Source organism: Vicia villosa, unplaced genomic scaffold (assembly GCF_029867415.1).
Source record: "Vicia villosa cultivar HV-30 ecotype Madison, WI unplaced genomic scaffold, Vvil1.0 ctg.000732F_1_1, whole genome shotgun sequence".
In the NCBI taxonomy this organism is placed as follows: domain Eukaryota; kingdom Viridiplantae; phylum Streptophyta; class Magnoliopsida; order Fabales; family Fabaceae; genus Vicia; species Vicia villosa.
In genome coordinates, this window is record NW_026705328.1 from 284,495 (window position 1) to 306,086 (window position 21,592).

Sequence of the window (21,592 nt, forward strand, 5' to 3'; positions counted from 1 at the left end):
TTGCCTACGTGGCATCACTAGAGGTGAATCGGAAGTAATATTAGCTACGTGGCATTACTTCTCCACCATACCAAGCACGCCGATATGTTAACATCGAGTGGGATATGCCCCGTAGGCTCTCACAAGCATATCGCAATGGTAGCTCAGGTGTGCAAAACATACCGAGAACGCAGATGAGTTAACGTCGAGTGGGATACGCCCCGTAGGCCCTCACAAGCACATCGCAACGGTAATGATGGAACTAAGTCCATAAACAGGACTTACCACCTAGTAGCTTAAGCTTACTCCGATTCAAGCATACACAAAACACCGAGATCACACAGCACGGTATAAGCCATCACACAGGCAATCACATACGAATGTTCAACCGGAACAAACGAAATCATAAAAATAATAATGCCACAATATAATCCACACAATTTGTATTTCACACATATAAGCATATCCAAGGGATTTTAGTCATATCATGGTCTTATATAATTAAACACGTATTAGAATGTCATACAAGTCATAAGAGGCCTTCGATTCCGATACAAAACGAAACTGCACTCAAACGGGAGAAATATCAATTCTGCATCAGACTAGTTCGCTACAGCGAACTCAAACAGAAGCTAAACTTCTTCAAACCCAGGTCAGTTCGCTACAGCGAACTCCAGCGAAGCCCCGATTCGCTAAAGTGAAGGAAAGTTCGCTACAGCGAATAAATCAATTCAACTCCCAGGTTTATTCGCTACACAGTTCGCTACAGCGAATGAAAGTTCGCTGCAGCGAACTCTGCAAAATCAGCAAAAATGCAGAATGCGTTTGGGGTCCCCAAACCCCAAAATCTTACATGCAATCATTCTTGATGGAGCAATAAGACATGGTAAATGTACATACACGAATTACTACTAGAATAGAGTCTTAAACATGCATGAATAAGGATTATAAAACACATACTCTCAATCCCTTAATCCCTCACATTGACATAAACCCCAAAAGTTTCCCCAAGTCTCTATCTATGAGACTCACCTGATTAAGCTGAGGAAGAAGCTCTGAAAATCAGAAGTAGATGATGAAGTTTGATGGATCAAAGGTGCATGCAAGGCTGAAAGTTGAAGTTGGCAATGGGTCTTTCTCTCCTTCCTTCTTGTTTCACGTTTCTTCCTCTTCTACTCTCCACAATTCTGTTTTTGGCTTCTAAAAATCGGAATTGTTCCAAAACCAAACAATCCTTAAGACTTAGATAGAGTGCAAAGACTAAAGTATCCCCCAACTAAACTTTATTTACCATAATGCCACTTGGTTCCATCTCAACTAAATGAAATTCATATCATTAATCTCTTAATGAAAAATTAGAATATTAAATTCTCCCCCCCCCTTAAATAGAATTCGTCCTCGAATTCGAAAACTTACCAGAATAAGTTAGGATACAACTCCCGCATCTCTGATTCGAGCTCCCAAGTCGCTTCGTCAGGACGCGACTCTTCCCACAACACCTTCACAAGAGGTATCTCTTTGCTTCTCAACGACTTGCTAGCATGCTCCAAGATACGACAAGGTTTCGGTTGGAAGGAAAGATCTGGCTCTACTTCAATCGTATCCGGTAGGATAGGATGAAATGAATCCGGCACAAACTTCCGCAACTGAGACACATGGAAAACGTCATGCAGCCCGGATAGTGAAGGAGGCAACGCTAACTGGTATGCGACTTCACCTATCCGTCTCATGATTTGATAAGGTCCTACGTATCTCGGGCTAAGCTTGCGCGTCTTAAACGGTCTTTTCAAACTCAACCTCGGAGTCACCTTCAAGAAAACATGATCTCCTACATCAAACTCCAACGGCCTCCTTCGTTTATCCGCATAACTCTTTTGTCGATCTTGAGCTTGTTTCATCTTATCTCAGATCATCTTAACTTTCTCCGTGGTTTCTTGAATTATCTCCGGTCCAAGGATTCCCTTCTCACCAACTTCAGACCAACACAACGGTGATCGACACTTCCTTCCATACAAGGCTTCGTATGGGGCCATACCGATACTCGCATGATAACTGTTGTTATATGCAAATTCTATCAAAGGTAAGTTATCTTTCCAACTTCCACCAATTTCCAAGATACATGCCCTTAGCATATCCTCAATGGTTTGAATAGTCCTTTATGTTTGTCCATCTGTCTGGGGGTGGTTAGAAGTGCTCAAATTCAGATTTGTACCCATTTCTTGATGAAAAGCTTTCCAAAATCGGGAAGTGAACTTCGGATCTCTATCCGACACAATACTAGAAGGTACACCGTGCAATCTCACAATCTCCACTACAAAAAGCCTCGCAAGGTGAGAAACCTTGTGAGTCGTCTTAACCGGCAAGAAATGCGCGGACTTAGTCAAACGATCCACTATCACCCATATCGAGTCGTGCCCACCTAATACCCGTGGTAGTCCCACAATGAAGTCCATGGATATACTGTCCCATTTCCAAACAGGAATATCCAATGGTTGCAACATACCACCGGGCCTTTGGTGCTCTATCTTCACTTGTTGGCAAATCACGCACTGCTCTACATAATCAGCCACATCTCTCTTCATACCAGGCCACCAAAAATTCCCTTTCAAGTCTTGATACATCTTGGTCGATCCGGGATGGATGGTGAATTTGCTCTTGTGAGCCTCGTCCAGAATTAACCTCCTTAACTCCGCATCATTTGGCACACACATCCTTCGTCCAAAAAGAATGAGTCCATCAGATGTACGAACGAAATCAGGAAGGTTTTCTTTAGCCTGCAATTCTACATCATTCAACTGTGCTTGACGGATCCTTTCCCGCAACTCATTCTCAATACGCAAGTTACTCATCAACACACCCGTTGGTGCCCACTCAAATTGTAAGTCCAAATTTCTGAACTTCTCCATAAGGCCAAATTCTAACATCATCAGCTCTGCAACCTTAATCTCCTTTCTACTCAAGGCATCTGCTACCTTATTAGCTTTACCAGGATGGTACTTTAAATCAAAGTCAAAGTCCTTCAAGTACTCCATCCATCTCCTCTGACGCATGTTGAGTTCCTTTTGATCAAAGAGATACTTCAAACTTTTGTGATCACTAAACATCTCAAAGTGAACCCCATATAAATAATGTCGCCACACCTTGAGCGCGAATACAATCGCAGCGAGTTCGAGGTCATGAGTAGGATAATTCTCTTCATGAGATCTCAACTGTCTAGATGCATATGCTACAACCTATCCATCTTGCATCAATACTCCACCCAAGCCTTTCTTAGAAGCATCACAGAACACTTCATAAGATCGGTTTGGATCTGGAATCACCAACACTGGAGCAGTAGTCAGTTTCTCCTTGAGTTTCTGAAAACTCTTTTCACATTCTGAATTCCATTCGAATGAAACTTCCTTCCTTGTAAGCCTGGTTGAAGGTAATGCCAATTTGGAAAAGCCCATAATGAACCTCCAATAGTAACTTGCCAAGCCTAGGAAACTACGGACCTCAGTTGCATTCTTGGGTCGTTCCCAATTTATCACTGCTTCTACCTTTGAAGGGTCTACAGCTACGCCGCCGCCAGATATGACATGTCCAAGAAACTTAACTTCGGACATCCAGAACTCACACTTGCTAAACTTCGCAAACAACTACTTTTCTCTGAGAACCGACAACACAATCCTCAAATGCTCCATGTGTTCTTCGATAGTCCGTGAGTATATCAATATGTCGTCTATAAAGATTACCACGAACTGATCCAAATATGGTTGAAACACCCGGTTCATGTAATCCATAAAGACAGCAGGAGCATTGGTTAACCCGAATGGCATAACCAAGAACTCATAATGACCGTATCTCGTCCTAAAAGCAGTCTTAGATACATCCGAACTCTTAACTCGAATCTGATGATATCCCGACCTGAGGTCAATCTTCGAGAACACACAGGCTCCTTTCAATTGATCTAGAAGGTCATCAATCCGCGGTAGAGGGTACTTGTTCTTTATGGTTACCTTGTTCAGCTGACGATAGTCGATGCACAAACGCATACTACCATCCTTCTTCTTCACTAACAAGACTGGAGCTCCCCATGGAGAAACACTAGGACGAATGAAGTGTTTCGCCAACAACTCTTCTAGCTGACTCTTCAACTCTCTTAGCTCTGTAGGAGACATCCTATAAGGGGCGGTCGAAACTGGAGCGGTACCCGGAGCAAGATCAATAGAGAATTCAACTTCCCTCTCCGGCGGAAGAGAAGTGACATCCTCCGGAAATACATCGGAAAATTCACACACAACTGGAATCTCCAAAATTCTCCTCTTATCTTTGGAGTCCGACGTAAGAACCAAAAGGAAAGACTTCTCTTGAGCAAAAAGGTAATTGATCATGTTAACTGTACCTTCAAGAAGATGTTCAATGGCATCGGTTGGTGTAGTCTCCTCCGCAGGAATGAAGATAGCCTTCTCTTTACAACCGATGTACACCGAGTTAGCTGACAACCAGTCCATACCAAGTACTACATCGATCTTCTTATGAGGTAGACAAATGAGATCAATCACGAATCTACGACCATTGAAGGTAATAGAACACTCCTTGCAAATTGTCCCAACTGATTGCACTTATAACATTTCACAAGATCTAGCTTGCAATTCCCAAAGTGGTTTGCCTTGCATCTACCACATCGGGGAGGCTGAGTAGAGCGATCTCCATAGACCTGTTTCTTCATAGCTGGAGAATTGCGGGGTTTCAAATGTTGTCCCGACCTTCCTTGTTCCCTACGAACCGGCTTATTCTGTTCTCTTTCATCTTGGACTCTCTTCAATGTGTTTTCAGCAACATAGCATTGCCTCAAACACTCAACATAGGTAGTAAACTCCCTTTGAGACACGCTGTGTACAATATCAGCATTCAGCCCCATAAGGAACTGATCAATCTTCCAACACTCATCTGGTGCATAAGCTGCTTGTCTGGAATAGGCAGCCATGTCCTCAAACTTCTCAACATATTCAGACACCGACATGTTGCCTTGTTTGAAGGACTGAAACTCACGCTCCTTCAAAGCACGCACACTGTTGGGGTAGTACTTCTCCAAGAAAGCTGTCTTGAAATGTTGCCAATCCTTAGGAATCCCTCGGTTAGTGAAATACGTAGACTCCGCATTCCACCATCTTCCTGCTGGTCCCTTTATTTTCTGAGCAGCAAAGATCACCTTCTCTTCCTCGGTGCACTGAATAGCCTGAAATATCATCTCCATGCTGTCGCACGCTCGCGAAAAATGAACAGAGTCGCCACTAATATATTTATCCCATAAGGGAAAGGAATATCAGAAAACCTGGAATAAAGAAAGGATAAGAAAGAGGTCTTTCGACCAGAGATAGGGTACGGGAGTCGGTTACGCGAGGGGAAGGTACTAGCACCCCTCACGCCCATCGTACTCGATGGTATCCACCTATGTTTGTTCTATTCTAAGGGTGTATAAATCTAAAGCTTAATTACTAAGGGAAAACATGCAAATGAAAAAAGAAGAAACACGGGAAAAATAAGGTTTATAAATAGTTGTGCTCGCTTAGGCCCCGCGACCCAATGCCTACGTATCCTTTTCAGGAATCAGAGCGCCGTAGTTCGGCTCTTTAGTTTTTGTTTGTTTTTGTGTTTTTTAGTTGAACAGTTACATTCGCACTCCGCTGCTCGACCTCTGGAGTCTTAAGCTGGGAATGGAGCGGAAATAACGTGTCCGATTAGGAGAAAGAATGCCCTGAAGGCAAGAGAAAGAATGCCTCGGAGGCAAGAGAGAGAAGATGAAAATTGGTTTGTGTTTTTTAGGTGTAATTCCATGATGGACGAAAACCCACTACAAGGCTTCGCATCACTTCCTTACTTTGTTTAGGTCTGGGCCTTTATTAGATATTTTGAAATGTTTTTGGTTAGGTGTCTTTTAAGGGAAATTAATTTGTGACTTGAATCATGCCATAAAAAAGAGTTTTTGTATATTTAGAGAATGCACATCGAGGCCTACGCCACAATCGTTTCTCTAAATGAAATACAATTTTTGAATATTTAGAGAATACACATCGAGGCCTACACCATAATCGATTCTCTAAATAAAATATAGTTTTTAAATATTTAGAGAATGCACATCGAGGCCTACGCCACAATCGTTTCTCTAAATAACGGTTGAGAAATACACCGAGGCCTACGCCTCAATCATTTCTCTTCCGCTAAGTGGGAAAGAACATACATCGGGGCCTACGCCCCAATCATTTCTTTCACACTAAAAAAAGGCATTAGCATGATTCGCGTCGTCCTTTATTAATGTTTTAAAGTTGAAAAGAAAAAGGAGAAGAAAACTAGCCTAAAATGACTAACTAGCTTAATGTTATGATTATACCTAAATGTTAGGATTTAAAGGGAAAGACTAAGCCTAATGGTCATGAAGATTATAGGTCCTAAATCTATGGGAACATACAAGTAGGATTGCAGGTAAAAATCACAAGTAAACAATGGTACAAAATTAGTACACAAATTGACTAAAATAATGACTTGAAAATATAGCACCAAACATGAAAATGAATGATTCAAAATATAGTGTGAAATTGAATTAAAAGATACTATTTATTTTTATGATTTTTATGAAGGAAATTGAATTCTAATTAGCCAAAAATAATTAAAAGAATTAGCCTAAAACTAATGTTTTTTATGAACATTTTTATGTCAAAAATTGTGTATCAAAGTCTAAGAATGATAGGAAAAATTAGTGATTACATTACCTAAACTAAATGAATTTAACCAAATAAAAAAACATGGAAACGGGGGGGGTAAAATGAATATAGTGGTGCAGTAAGTGATTAGGCGCAGGGCCCATGGAGCCTGGCCCAAGGTGATGTTTGATTCATAACGTTTATTCAGATTTTGTTATTATTCAGATTTTCTCTAATCAATGTTAATTTTAACAATTAATCCATAATTAAAACCAAATGATTATTATTAATGTTGATATTAACATAAAAGAATGAAATAGAAAAGAGGGATTTAGGGTAAAATGCGACCTTCAGAGTTCTTCTTTCTTCTTCACGGTGAAACGGCGGCGGTGGTGGAATTTACTCCGATCAGAGGCTTAGCTCCATGAACAGACGTTCACCTTACCACTCTTCGTCTTCAATTCGTTTCAGCCTCACGAATTCGTTGCCGACGAGGAGCGTTGAGAAATCCAGAGAAAAAGTATCAGATTCGCGCTTCAAAACTTCTTCTTGCTTCTTCGCCTCGTCTTGTTCCTGATGATGATGCTGATGCGTTGTTGTTGTTTACGAGGAGAAAAGATGAAGATGAATATTGATGATGACGATGCTGTTCTTGCGATGGTTTATGAAGACGATCCGGAAACTGTTGGAGACGTGATGAATTTGTGAAGAAGCTTGAAGATAATGAATGTTATGGTGATGATGATGATGGTGAGGAACCACGATGAAGATGATGAAGCACGTTCAGATAAGTTGATTGAAGGTTCCAGGAGTTTGTTACGGTTTGTTACCTTCTTTCTTCATTTTCTATTGCGATTTTTTTTTGACATCAATTCCCCTTTTTTTTTCTGTTATCTGAGTTTTTGTTGCAGAGTGAATGAAAGATTGAGATGAAGTGAGGGTGAGGAAGATTTAGTTTGAAGGCTATGGAGAAGATGAGGGAGGCTGAAGGAGAATGATGAATGCGGAGATGGATGAAGATGAATGAGCATGAAAGGTGAAGATGAAGATTGAATTGAAGAGGGTGAAGGAGAGTGGCAATGGTGAAGGGATGAAGAAGTGAAGATGGTGATTGAAGTGAAGAATGGCTGAGATCAATGAAAAATGGTGGAGAGACTGAAATGGTGAGGCTGATTCTGTTATATAGGTTGAAGATGGAGAACTCAGTTACAACTTGAAGCCTTCTCAACCGTGGGATCAAAAGTTAGTTATGTTCAATGGATGGAGGAGATTGAGTCTGATTGAAAGGTTAGTTACAATTTGTAACAAACTGTTTTTTTCTGTTATTGATAGCTAGGATAGTTGGTTACAAATCTGTTAGGTTAGTTTTGACAGTTAGGGTAAGTTATCGAAACTGAATTTTGGTTATGCTGTTGGTTTTGAATTTTTGTAATGAACTTTGGAATTTTGACTTTGTGATATGATTTGAAGTGTGATGGATTTTTGATTTGAACCGTATGCTGGATTATGTGGATTTGGAAAAGAAATATGTGGGCTGATGTTTATGACTGTATTGGTGAGTGAAGGTATGGAAAATGGTTTAGTTTAGGGATTGCTGTAAGTATTGTTAGTTAATAGGACTGGATTTATGAATGTGACTTGTGTTATTGTAGGTCTTGGTTGAATGTTAACTGTTTTCTTTTTGGTTTGAATTGCTGCAGGTTTGATTTTCTTTCTCTGGTCAGAACTGATATATGTTGGCATTATGGTGCACTGATGTGGGGTTTTGATTACAGGTTTAATTTTCTTGTGGTGGATGTGATTATGGGCCGCTGCTAGTTGCCGGTTTATTTGAAATGTGCAAGGCTGTTATGTTCTTTTTGGACACAAGCAATAGCATGGTAGTGCTCTTGAAACCATGACGAAGTCGAGTTTAGAAGAACAATTCTGAGAGTTAACTTTCTGTGCAATGCAGTGGCTAGTATAGTGTAAATTAGATTGGATTTTGTAATAGATAATGAGCTTGAACATGTTGTATGAACTTGGAATGACCTTGAATATATATATATTTGTATCATTAAAAATCAAATCTTTCCAAAGATTTCCTCGTGTATTTTGTTACTAAGTCCACAATCCTTAAACTTCCTCAATAACCCTTATCCAATCTTGGACTGAATGAACACCTCACTTTAAACTTTAATTGTCAAACGAAACTCTCTCTTTGAACCTCAAGTAATAACTAATGCATTATATGCAATAAAATTGCCTTGATAAAATCCACAAGCTCGTCTCTTATTCCAGGAGTTGCAGTTGTGTTTCCATCTAATGACGCCATATACACTTGATGTTCTTGAGGAATCTTGATAAAGGTCACTGTAGCTTGATACCTTTGAATGAAGAGGAGAGCCTCAAAACTATAGAAAAAACTTTATTACTAAGATCCTTGATCCCATGCTAGATTATTGATGAATGCATGACTTTATTTATGACCTAATGAATGAAATTATAAGAGGCATAGGCCGGTTAAAAATAAAAATTGGATGGGCAAATTTTGGGGTGCAACAGCTGCCCCTATTTAATCATCTTAAACCTGAGGAGAGATTGGCGCTAGCCTTTCGTTCATTCAAGGTGGAAGAAGATTAAATACCAAGTGAGCCTGAAAATTTGCCTGATGAGATAGGATCCACTGGAGAAAAGAATGGTGTTAAATCCACTAAGGAAGATCGTATCAACTCTGGGTCGAACAACTTAACTCTGAGTTAGAAATGAAATAAACATCAACTCTGGGTTGAAAAGGAAAAGTGAGTCAACTCTGGGTTAAAGAATAAAGGGAAGTCAACTCTGGGTTGGACAGGATGTAAACATCAACTCTGGGTTGAGAATAGAAAGGGAAATCAGTATTAATGGGACAAGATATAGGCATCAACTCTGGGTTGAGAAAGAAGGAAAGAAAATCAACTCTGGGTTGAAAACAAGAGATAGACATCAACTCTGGGTTGAGAGAAGGAAGGATGAAAAATTAGAAATAACCGTCAACTCTGGGTTGAGTGGGAAAAGGATAAAAGATAGTCGTCAACTCTGGGTTGAGTGGGAAATAAGAAAAGATAATCGTCAACTCTGGGTTGAGTGGGAAAGAAAGACAAGGATCAACTCTGGGTTGAATAAAAGATAACCGTCAACTCTGGGTTGAGTGGGAAAGAAAGACAAGGATCAACTCTGGGTTGAATAAAAGATAACCGTCAACTCTGGGTTGAGTGGGAAAAGGATAAAAGATAGCCGTCACCTTTGGGTTGAACACCAAAATATCAACTCTGGGTTGAAAAAGGGATAACCGTCAACTCTGGGTTGAGTGGGAAAAGGAAAAGATGACCGTCAACTCTGGGTTGAGAAAAGATAACCGTCAACTCTGGGTTGAGTGGGAATAGAGAAACAAATAGAAATATCCGTCAACTCTGGGTGAGAGGGAAAGAATCAACTCTGGGTTGAAAAAGGATAACCGTCAACTCTGGGTTGAGTGGGAAGAGATAATTAACTCGGGGTTAAAAGATGAAAGGAAATTCAACTCTAGGTTGAACACAAAAACATCAACTTTGGGCTGAAGAAAGATGAACATGATTAACTTTGGAAGATGACACCACAATGGTAACTCTGAGTGATCCAGTGGAATATCGATTGATTGCTTGTAGGGACCTCACCTGATGAGTAACTTGGCTTACGTTTCATATGCAAATGTTTGGTTTATTTAATGCACTTCTGGAGATGCAATGCAATGAATTCTATATGTAGTGTACTGATTGATCAGGGTTTCTGCTTTGTATGGGGAATAGATTGGATGGAGTTCTGAAACTCTGCTTGAGAATCAAGGTGGGATGGATGCCCCTGATTTATTGATGATCGGATCATGCGGGTGAAATGATAATGAAAATGCAATGATATGCATGATGTATGTATGATTATGAATGGAATGATTGTTTCCATGATACTAGGAGTGAATGGAGGGTTCCTTGCAGGAAGGTTGTAGCTTGAAGGATAGCCCTTGTGAAGGTGAGGTGTTTGGCTCGACTCCTCGACACTTGTCTCGATATCTGACACTTGATTGAAAGTGAGGAAATGAACTGTTATTGGCCTGCCCCAGCTTGTATGATCTTTTGAGATAGAACTTTGATAATGCTTGAATCATGGAGATTTGCGATGGACTGCCCCAGTGTTGATTATGGATGAATGCCCCATATTGAAAGGAATTGTTCCACCAAATGGATGCTTCAACTATTTGCCTTGTGGATGACCAAACTTTTCCCTTGTAGAATTACTCGATGGAATTTCAATGTTGAACTTTCCTTGGTATCAAGTACTTATTTTCAAGTTGGAGACAATTCTGTTTTGAAAAGGATGATAAGAATGCAATGCACATGTTAATCTCAAAGAAAAGTTTTTATTTGTCAAAATGTTGTACTGATACTAACACAAATGACACAGCAACATTAGGAGTCAGTTTGACATGATTTCACAGTTTGTATGCTTTCGAAACGAACCCTGCTTCAATTAGGACTTTTTAGGGTTGTAACGTGGCCGGGTTCACGGTTTGAGAAACAAAGGATAAAGGCTCAAGTTCTACTTAACCCACCCCTTCTTCGTGATGTTCTCCAGTCCTACGTTCAGTTAGTTTGACACGAGTGTTCACCTTTCAGGAAGGATTAAGACGGATGAGGATCCTTTTTGGTTTTGATGGAGGTGGCAGTCACCTTTTGGTGCTTTCGTTGATGGTCATGACAACTTGTCCCTTGGAGGATTTTTCTTTTGCTTTGTTTTTTACTTTCCCTAACTTTTGCCTGGACAAAGAGTTTCTTTTGAATTTGGTTTTCGTTGTCCAGCGGGATATGCCCTAATTTTTGCCTAAGTCATTTGCTTCAAAGCTCTTCCTTTCTTCTTTTTTTTTTTTTGACTTAGCGGGCTTTTGTTTCTTTTTTTTTTATCATGATTCAATACTTTCTTTTCATTCTTTTTGTCTCGTTCGGGAACAAGTTGTATGACTTTGGTGATTGACTTGATGAAAAGGTTGTGACTGCCTTCTTCTTAGTGCATGGGAGACATCCATTGTGGATTGTGCTCTTCTTTTGTGAGATATGAGATATGATTGATCCTCTGGTGGAATACCTGAAAGTTGAGCGCTCGGTCGCACTAACTGAAGACTACCCTGCCCCTGGTTAAGATTGAGGGTTTTGTATATTTTTTGAAAAGAAACTACTACTCCTTAGGCTCGAAGGGGTTGACGAAGGTTTCACTCCCTTATAACTCCGGTGTTTAGGAATCGAAACAATGCCTGTACATCATCAGCAGGATCTTTGTTCCAAAAGCATACAGTTAGTAGTTCATGTGTTTTTGATTTTTCATCATTCTCCTTTTTTAGTTGCTTAAGACAAGTGAGTTGAATATCAATGAACATAATGACAAGAATGGAATGATTTGAGAAAAACATGTATATTGCATTATTTTTATTTATTCAAACAGAATGGGTTTCTTACAATGAGAAGTACTTGATAACAACAAAAGTAATACAATTGAAAATACTAAAGAAATCTATACAATGGCAAGTTTGGCCTTATTCTAATGCAAATGAAATGTTTTCTGACAAACATAAAAGTCTTCATGTTCCACTGGTGGAAGCTCCATTGTGAGGTGGCATGGGATTGTTGACCACATTAGGTGCCGCAGGTGTGAATGTAATCTCCTTTGCATCAAGCAGATCCTGAACCTTGTCTTTGAGAACTCTGCACTCTTCAGTGGTGTGACCAGATCCTCCAGAGTGGAATTCACACTTGGCATTAATCTTGTAATTTGGAGGGAGAGGATCAGGAGGAGGCCTCGCTTCAGCTAATTGAATCAGTTTTTGATCAAGCAAGGCGGCGAGAAGTTGGCTATAGGTCATTGGTACACGATCATACACCCTTTTAGGCCTATTCTGCCTCTGTTGACCTTGTCTCTGCTGATAACCTTGTTGTTGGAAACCTTGTTGTTGTTGTTGGACATATTGTTGATAAGGGACCCAAGGTTGTTGACCAACAGGTGCCACATAAGCTTGAGGGGCGGTGGCGGCCACTTGATAGCAAGGAGCTTGATCTTGAGCATAGGTGGCACTGGTCTCGCCTTCTTTCTTCTTGACAAAGTTACCCTGAGGTTTCTTGTACCCATATTGGTTTGCAGCAGCAGCATTGGCGGGATTCTGGATCTTACCAATTTTCAAACCATTCTCAATTCTTTCACCAATCCTGACTAGATCGGAGAAACCAGAAGAAACACTACCAACCATTCTCTCATAGTAATGTCCTTGAAGAGTGTTCATGAACATGTCAACCAGTTCGGATTCAGAAAGTGGTGGATTCACTTGAGCAGCCATTTCTCTCCATCTTTGAGCATACTCTTTGAATGTCTCATTGGTCCTTTGCACTTGATTTTGAAGTTGCAACCTAGTCGGTGCCATGTCAATGTTATACTGATATTGCTTGAGGAAAGCATCAGACAAATCCTTCCAAGATCGGATTCTATTACGCTCCAGATTCATATACCAGTTCAGAGATGCCCCAGATAAGCTATCTTGGAAGCAGTGAATGAGCAATGAGTCGTTGTGGATGTGAGAAGCCATCTTACGACAATACATGATGATATGGCTCTTCGGACAGCTCAAACCCTTGTACTTCTGGAAGTCGGGAGTCTTGAACTTAGGAGGGACAACCAGATTAGGAACTAGACACATATCCTCAGCATCCATCCCATAGGCACTAAATCCTTCAATGGCTCGAATTCTTTCCTCAAGGATTTTGTACTTCTCAGCAGATTTCTCAACGGGTCGAGCTCTTTCAGCAGTTGGTATTATTTGCATTTCTGGATTAGCAGAACGAGTACCACAGAAAGCAGGAATAGGAATCTCTGTTTGAGAAGGTGGAGTAGGAAATGGGCAAGTAGGCCCAGTCGTTGGCACTCCAGAAGTTACAGGCATAGGTCCTCCTTGGTTTGAAGCTCCAAGAGTATCAACAGTCATGAAGCTAAATGGCATTCCAAGAGTAGCATTAGTCCTTGCTTGGAACTCAAATGGAGTAGAAGAAGGTGGAACGACCTCAAGTTGGCTAGCAGCAGCTTGGTTACCAACAGCGGGAATCTCTTGTGTAGCAGGAACCCTTTCAGTTCGCAAGGCTTGGATAGCTTCCAGGATAGCATCGACCTTAGTTTTCATTTGATCCATCTCTTCTCTAATGGCAGCTTGATCTTGTTCATAATTCTCCATGATTCTTCTTCTGTGAGCTCTTGTCAGATATCGGTGTGGAGGAATCGTCTTGACTGATCTGATGGAGAGAAATAGGTAAGAGTATTGGTAACCATGAATGCACATGCATGAATGCAAAATGTTAATGATGATGCAAATGCAACATAAATCAGGATCAAGGATCAAGGCCTCTTGGATAACAACTTCTCATGGTCAATAAGATATGGTCGAATCCTCCAGATTCAGAGGTTCGACGTTGCTTTCTGGATAAACAGCTTGTGCATAAGTCAAAGATGGTCGAACCCTCCAGATTCAGAGGTTCGACGTTGATTCTGATAGATAACCTTTGCATAAGTCAAATAAGGTCGAATCCTCCAGATTCAGAGGTTCGACGTTGATTCTAATAGATAACTGATATAAAACTTCTGTATAAGTCAAATGTCCCAGGATCAAAGGTTCGACGCCTTTTTGAATGCCAGGAAAACCAATAGTCACCAACAGAACAAAATAGTCACCAACGGTACCTGTCATGTATATCCCTCCCCACTCACAGGTGAATCTAGGTCAGGGTAAGGTCATGAAACGCAGTATACGGTCCGCCCGAAGGTAAGTACCATCACAGCGCGGATGCGGGTGACGATAATACCTCCGTTTGAAACCACTACTCTGCTCGTAGTCACATAATCCATCCCGAGACGTACACCTCGAGACAAACTATGCTCCCACTCTATCCTAGGGTCCCTAGAGTGCACTCATAGCCTGGGTATTGGGCCTTTTACCTCATAGAACATCCCACCCAACCTGCAAACAGAGAAAATATGTGGTCCCCACGGGGACCCATAATATAGTCCAGATGCATGCGGAAAGTAAATATGATATGCAAACAGAAATAAACATGATACGAAAACATATATACACAGGATGTAAGCATATAAATAAACAAATAAAAACACCCATAGAAAAGAAACAAACAAAGGCTAGGATCGACTTGCTAAGAATGGACCAGCAAAGGTCTATCACATCCCCAGCAGAGTCGCCAGCTGTCGCACGCTCGCGAAAAATGAACAGAGTCGCCACTAATATATTTATCCCATAAGGGAAAGGAATATCAGAAAACCTGGAATAAAGAAAGGATAAGAAAGAGGTCTTTCGACCAGAGATAGGGTACGGGAGTCGGTTACGCGAGGGGAAGGTACTAGCACCCCTCACGCCCATCGTACTCGATGGTATCCACCTATGTTTGTTCTATTCTAAGGGTGTATAAATCTAAAGCTTAATTACTAAGGGAAAACATGCAAATGAAAAAAGAAGAAACACGGGAAAAATAAGGTTTATAAATAGTTGTGCTCGCTTAGGCCCCGCGACCCAATGCCTACGTATCCTTTTCAGGAATCAGAGCGCCGTAGTTCGGCTCTTTAGTTTTTGTTTGTTTTTGTGTTTTTTAGTTGAACAGTTACATTCGCACTCCGCTGCTCGACCTCTGGAGTCTTAAGCTGGGAATGGAGCGGAAATAACGTGTCCGATTAGGAGAAAGAATGCCCTGAAGGCAAGAGAAAGAATGCCTCGGAGGCAAGAGAGAGAAGATGAAAATTGGTTTGTGTTTTTTAGGTGTAATTCCATGATGGACGAAAACCCACTACAAGGCTTCGCATCACTTCCTTACTTTGTTTAGGTCTGGGCCTTTATTAGATATTTTGAAATGTTTTTGGTTAGGTGTCTTTTAAGGGAAATTAATTTGTGACTTGAATCATGCCATAAAAAAGAGTTTTTGTATATTTAGAGAATGCACATCGAGGCCTACGCCACAATCGTTTCTCTAAATGAAATACAATTTTTGAATATTTAGAGAATACACATCGAGGCCTACACCATAATCGATTCTCTAAATAAAATATAGTTTTTAAATATTTAGAGAATGCACATCGAGGCCTACGCCACAATCGTTTCTCTAAATAACGGTTGAGAAATACACCGAGGCCTACGCCTCAATCATTTCTCTTCCGCTAAGTGGGAAAGAACATACATCGGGGCCTACGCCCCAATCATTTCTTTCACACTAAAAAAAGGCATTAGCATGATTCGCGTCGTCCTTTATTAATGTTTTAAAGTTGAAAAGAAAAAGGAGAAGAAAACTAGCCTAAAATGACTAACTAGCTTAATGTTATGATTATACCTAAATGTTAGGATTTAAAGGGAAAGACTAAGCCTAATGGTCATGAAGATTATAGGTCCTAAATCTATGGGAACATACAAGTAGGATTGCAGGTAAAAATCACAAGTAAACAATGGTACAAAATTAGTACACAAATTGACTAAAATAATGACTTGAAAATATAGCACCAAACATGAAAATGAATGATTCAAAATATAGTGTGAAATTGAATTAAAAGATACTATTTATTTTTATGATTTTTATGAAGGAAATTGAATTCTAATTAGCCAAAAATAATTAAAAGAATTAGCCTAAAACTAATGTTTTTTATGAACATTTTTATGTCAAAAATTGTGTATCAAAGTCTAAGAATGATAGGAAAAATTAGTGATTACATTACCTAAACTAAATGAATTTAACCAAATAAAAAAACATGGAAACGGGGGGGGGTAAAATGAATATAGTGGTGCAGTAAGTGATTAGGCGCAGGGCCCATGGAGCCTGGCCCAAGGTGATGTTTGATTCATAACGTTTATTCAGATTTTGTTATTATTCAGATTTTCTCTAATCAATGTTAATTTTAACAATTAATCCATAATTAAAACCAAATGATTATTATTAATGTTGATATTAACATAAAAGAATGAAATAGAAAAGAGGGATTTAGGGTAAAATGCGACCTTCAGAGTTCTTCTTTCTTCTTCACGGTGAAACGGCGGCGGTGGTGGAATTTACTCCGATCAGAGGCTTAGCTCCATGAACAGACGTTCACCTTACCACTCTTCGTCTTCAATTCGTTTCAGCCTCACGAATTCGTTGCCGACGAGGAGCGTTGAGAAATCCAGAGAAAAAGTATCAGATTCGCGCTTCAAAACTTCTTCTTGCTTCTTCGCCTCGTCTTGTTCCTGATGATGATGCTGATGCGTTGTTGTTGTTTACGAGGAGAAAAGATGAAGATGAATATTGATGATGACGATGCTGTTCTTGCGATGGTTTATGAAGACGATCCGGAAACTGTTGGAGACGTGATGAATTTGTGAAGAAGCTTGAAGATAATGAATGTTATGGTGATGATGATGATGGTGAGGAACCACGATGAAGATGATGAAGCACGTTCAGATAAGTTGATTGAAGGTTCCAGGAGTTTGTTACGGTTTGTTACCTTCTTTCTTCATTTTCTATTGCGATTTTTTTTTGACATCAATTCCCCTTTTTTTTTCTGTTATCTGAGTTTTTGTTGCAGAGTGAATGAAAGATTGAGATGAAGTGAGGGTGAGGAAGATTTAGTTTGAAGGCTATGGAGAAGATGAGGGAGGCTGAAGGAGAATGATGAATGCGGAGATGGATGAAGATGAATGAGCATGAAAGGTGAAGATGAAGATTGAATTGAAGAGGGTGAAGGAGAGTGGCAATGGTGAAGGGATGAAGAAGTGAAGATGGTGATTGAAGTGAAGAATGGCTGAGATCAATGAAAAATGGTGGAGAGACTGAAATGGTGAGGCTGATTCTGTTATATAGGTTGAAGATGGAGAACTCAGTTACAACTTGAAGCCTTCTCAACCGTGGGATCAAAAGTTAGTTATGTTCAATGGATGGAGGAGATTGAGTCTGATTGAAAGGTTAGTTACAATTTGTAACAAACTGTTTTTTTCTGTTATTGATAGCTAGGATAGTTGGTTACAAATCTGTTAGGTTAGTTTTGACAGTTAGGGTAAGTTATCGAAACTGAATTTTGGTTATGCTGTTGGTTTTGAATTTTTGTAATGAACTTTGGAATTTTGACTTTGTCATATGATTTGAAGTGTGATGGATTTTTGATTTGAACCGTATGCTGGATTATGTGGATTTGGAAAAGAAATATGTGGGCTGATGTTTATGACTGTATTGGTGAGTGAAGGTATGGAAAATGGTTTAGTTTAGGGATTGCTGTAAGTATTGTTAGTTAATAGGACTGGATTTATGAATGTGACTTGTGTTATTGTAGGTCTTGGTTGAATGTTAACTGTTTTCTTTTTGGTTTGAATTGCTGCAGGTTTGATTTTCTTTCTCTGGTCAGAACTGATATATGTTGGCATTATGGTGCACTGATGTGGGGTTTTGATTACAGGTTTAATTTTCTTGTGGTGGATGTGATTATAGGCCGCTGCTAGTTGCCGGTTTATTTGAAATGTGCAAGGCTGTTATGTTCTTTTTGGACACAAGCAATAGCATGGTAGTGCTCTTGAAACCATGACGAAGTCGAGTTTAGAAGAACAATTCTGAGAGTTAACTTTCTGTGCAATGCAGTGGCTAGTATAGTGTAAATTAGATTGGATTTTGTAATAGATAATGAGCTTGAACATGTTGTATGAACTTGGAATGACCTTGAATATATATATATTTGTATCATTAAAAATCAAATCTTTCCAAAGATTTCCTCGTGTATTTTGTTACTAAGTCCACAATCCTTAAACTTCCTCAATAACCCTTATCCAATCTTGGACTGAATGAACACCTCACTTTAAACTTTAATTGTCAAACGAAACTCTCTCTTTGAACCTCAAGTAATAACTAATGCATTATATGCAATAAAATTGCCTTGATAAAATCCACAAGCTCGTCTCTTATTCCAGGAGTTGCAGTTGTGTTTCCATCTAATGACGCCATATACACTTGATGTTCTTGAGGAATCTTGATAAAGGTCACTGTAGCTTGATACCTTTGAATGAAGAGGAGAGCCTCAAAACTATAGAAAAAACTTTATTACTAAGATCCTTGATCCCATGCTAGATTATTGATGAATGCATGACTTTATTTATGACCTAATGAATGAAATTATAAGAGGCATAGGCCGGTTAAAAATAAAAATTGGATGGGCAAATTTTGGGGTGCAACACATGCCGTACAACCAATCATGAGCAATCACCGGATCCAAGCCACCCAAGAACTCTGGCGGATCCATCCGAAAGAAAGCACGAAAGTCAGGCCCTGCTGCAGCCTGAGGAGTAGGAGCAGGAGCGGTTGGTTGTTGCCCTTGCATGCCTTGCATCATCTACATCATCATCTGATTCTGCTGTTGCATCTGTTGCATTAACTGCACCCAAGGCACACCCGCATTCTCAATTCCACGCTCAGTCTCCACATTCCTCGTCCTGGGCCTTCCGGGACCTCTACGTTGTTCAGCCATCTTCCTGTTTGTCCTACACACGGAATTAAGTTGATCAGGCTTAATGCCATAAGTATGACATAAGGAATCATGCCGACACTACACATATGAGGCAGAATTATGCTGTCTTATGATGTTTCGTGGCAAAGCCGAGAATCGACCTGCTCTGATACCAACTGTAACACCCCATACATACATTGCATAGGATATACGTATATGGCATTAAAATGGTACTCGAAAAATCATAAACATAAGCAGCGGAATAGATAATGTATAAGTACAAGTACAAAAGCCCAAACTGTCATGGCCAGAATACATGAGTTCCAACTGGTACAAATACATATCCATAGTACAAAAGATGGAGATACAAAAGATCATAAACTACGACAGAACTCATCGCCAAGAAACATCAACTCGAAGCTAAGCCATCTTACCCTTGCCTCGATCCTGCCTCGAACCACCTGTAAAAAGAATAATTGGAATAGGGTGAGATTACTAAATCTCAGTGAGTCTCCCTATCTTACGGGTTCACTCAGCTCTACAGGCAACATGCAATCAACGAATCCACCGAGAATCCGGGTTACCTCACGGCTAGGTACAAGTACAAACAAGGATACATCGTCAATGGAAGTCCCATAACTATCCAAGGAGGCATCAACAACAACAGGCTCAACGCCATCACAAACAAGTATGCAGACCCTTACCCATGTACGAGGAATCCAGGAGTAAAATCTGCCTGTCTACCTAGGCTGCCAAACCACACCCTCGGTGGGTTACACCCATACATCGCATCAAGAGACTTGCACAAGCACATCGCAAGACTAATCGGATACTCCTCCTAAATGGAAATCATCCGAGATGAGTTACAGCCGTGACATTGCTTAAATGGCGTCCGACCCCATCACTGTCCATACGCAGATGAGTTAACATCGAGTGCAATTACGCCATCTTGACAATACGAGCCCACCGGGCGAAAGCCTAGTGATCTTGCCTACGTGGCATCACTAGAGGTGAATCGGAAGTAATATTACCTACGTGGCATTACTTCTCCACCATACCAAGCACGCCAATATGTTAACATCGAGTGGGATACGCCCCGTAGGCCCTCACAAGCATATCGCAATGGTAGCTCAGGTGTGCAAAACATACCGAGAACGCAGATGAGTTAACGTCGAGTGGGATACGCCTCGTAGGCCCTCACAAGCACATCGCAACGGTAATGATGGAACTAAGTCCATAAACAGGACTTACCACCTAGTAGCTTAAGCTTACTCCGATTCAAGCATACACAGAACACCGAGATCACACAGCACGGTATAAGCCATCACACAGGCAATCACATACGAATGTTCAACCGGAACAAACGAAATCATAAAAATAATAATGCCACAATATAATCCACACAAGTTGTATTTCACACATACAAGCATATCCAAGGGATTTTAGTCATATCATGGTCTTATATAATTAAAACACATATTAGAATGTCATACAAGTCATAAGAGGCCTTCGATTCCGATACAAAACGAAACTGCACTCAAACGGGAGAAATATCAATTCTGCATCAGACTAGTTCGCTACAACGAACTTCTGTTCGCTACAGCGAACTCAAACAGAAGCTAAACTTCTTCAAATCCAGGTCAGTTCGCTACAGCGAACGCCAGCGAAGCCCCGATTCGCTACAGCGAAGGAAAGTTCGCTACTGCGAATAAATCATTTCAACTCCCAGGTTTATTCGCTACACAGTTCGCTACAGCGAACCATTCGCTACAGCGAATGAAAGTTCGCTGCAGCGAACTCTGCAAAATCAGCAAATATACAGAACGCGTTTGGGGTCCCCAAACCCCAAAATCTTACATGCAATCATTCTTGATGGAGCAATAAGACATGGTAAATGTACATATACGAATTACTACTAGAATAGAGTCTTAAACATGCATGAATAAGGATTATAAAACACATACTCTCAATCCCTTAATCCCTCACATTGACATAAACCCCAAAAGTTTTCCCAAGTCTCTATCTATGAGACTCACCTGATTAAGCTGAGGAAGAAGCTCTGAAAATCAGAAGTAGATGATGAAGGTTGATGGATCAAAGGTGCATGCAAGGCTGAAAGTTGAAGTTGGCAATGGGTGTTCCTCTCCTTCCTTCTTGTTTCACGTTTCTTCCTCTTCTACTCTCCACAATTCTGTTTTTGGCTTCTAAAAATCAGAATTGTTCCAAAACCAAACAATCCTTAAGACTTTGATAGAGTGCAAAGACTAAAGTATCCCCCAACTAAACTTTATTTACCATAATGCCACTTGGTTCCATCTCAACTAAATGAAATTCATATCATTAATCTCTTAATGAAAAATTAGAATATTACAGCTTTTTAAGAACATCATCACGGT

General features: G+C 40.2%; 2 protein-coding genes across 2 annotated transcripts; both read right to left on the reverse strand.

Moving 5' to 3' along the window:
* Positions 1-1,292: 1,292 nt before the first annotated feature.
* On the reverse strand, positions 1,293-1,877 carry LOC131630765 (uncharacterized). The gene is made up of 3 exons (XM_058901510.1): positions 1,728-1,877; positions 1,396-1,625; positions 1,293-1,296 (listed from the first exon to the last, which is right to left on the reverse strand). The coding sequence occupies exons 1-3, from the start codon at positions 1,875-1,877 to the stop codon at positions 1,293-1,295; spliced, it is 384 nt and encodes a 127-aa protein (XP_058757493.1).
* Positions 1,878-4,519: 2,642 nt separating this feature from the next.
* LOC131630766 (uncharacterized) lies at positions 4,520-5,218 on the reverse strand. Its single transcript, XM_058901511.1, has one exon. The coding sequence runs from the start codon at positions 5,216-5,218 to the stop codon at positions 4,520-4,522; it is 699 nt and encodes a 232-aa protein (XP_058757494.1).
* Positions 5,219-21,592: the final 16,374 nt, after the last annotated feature.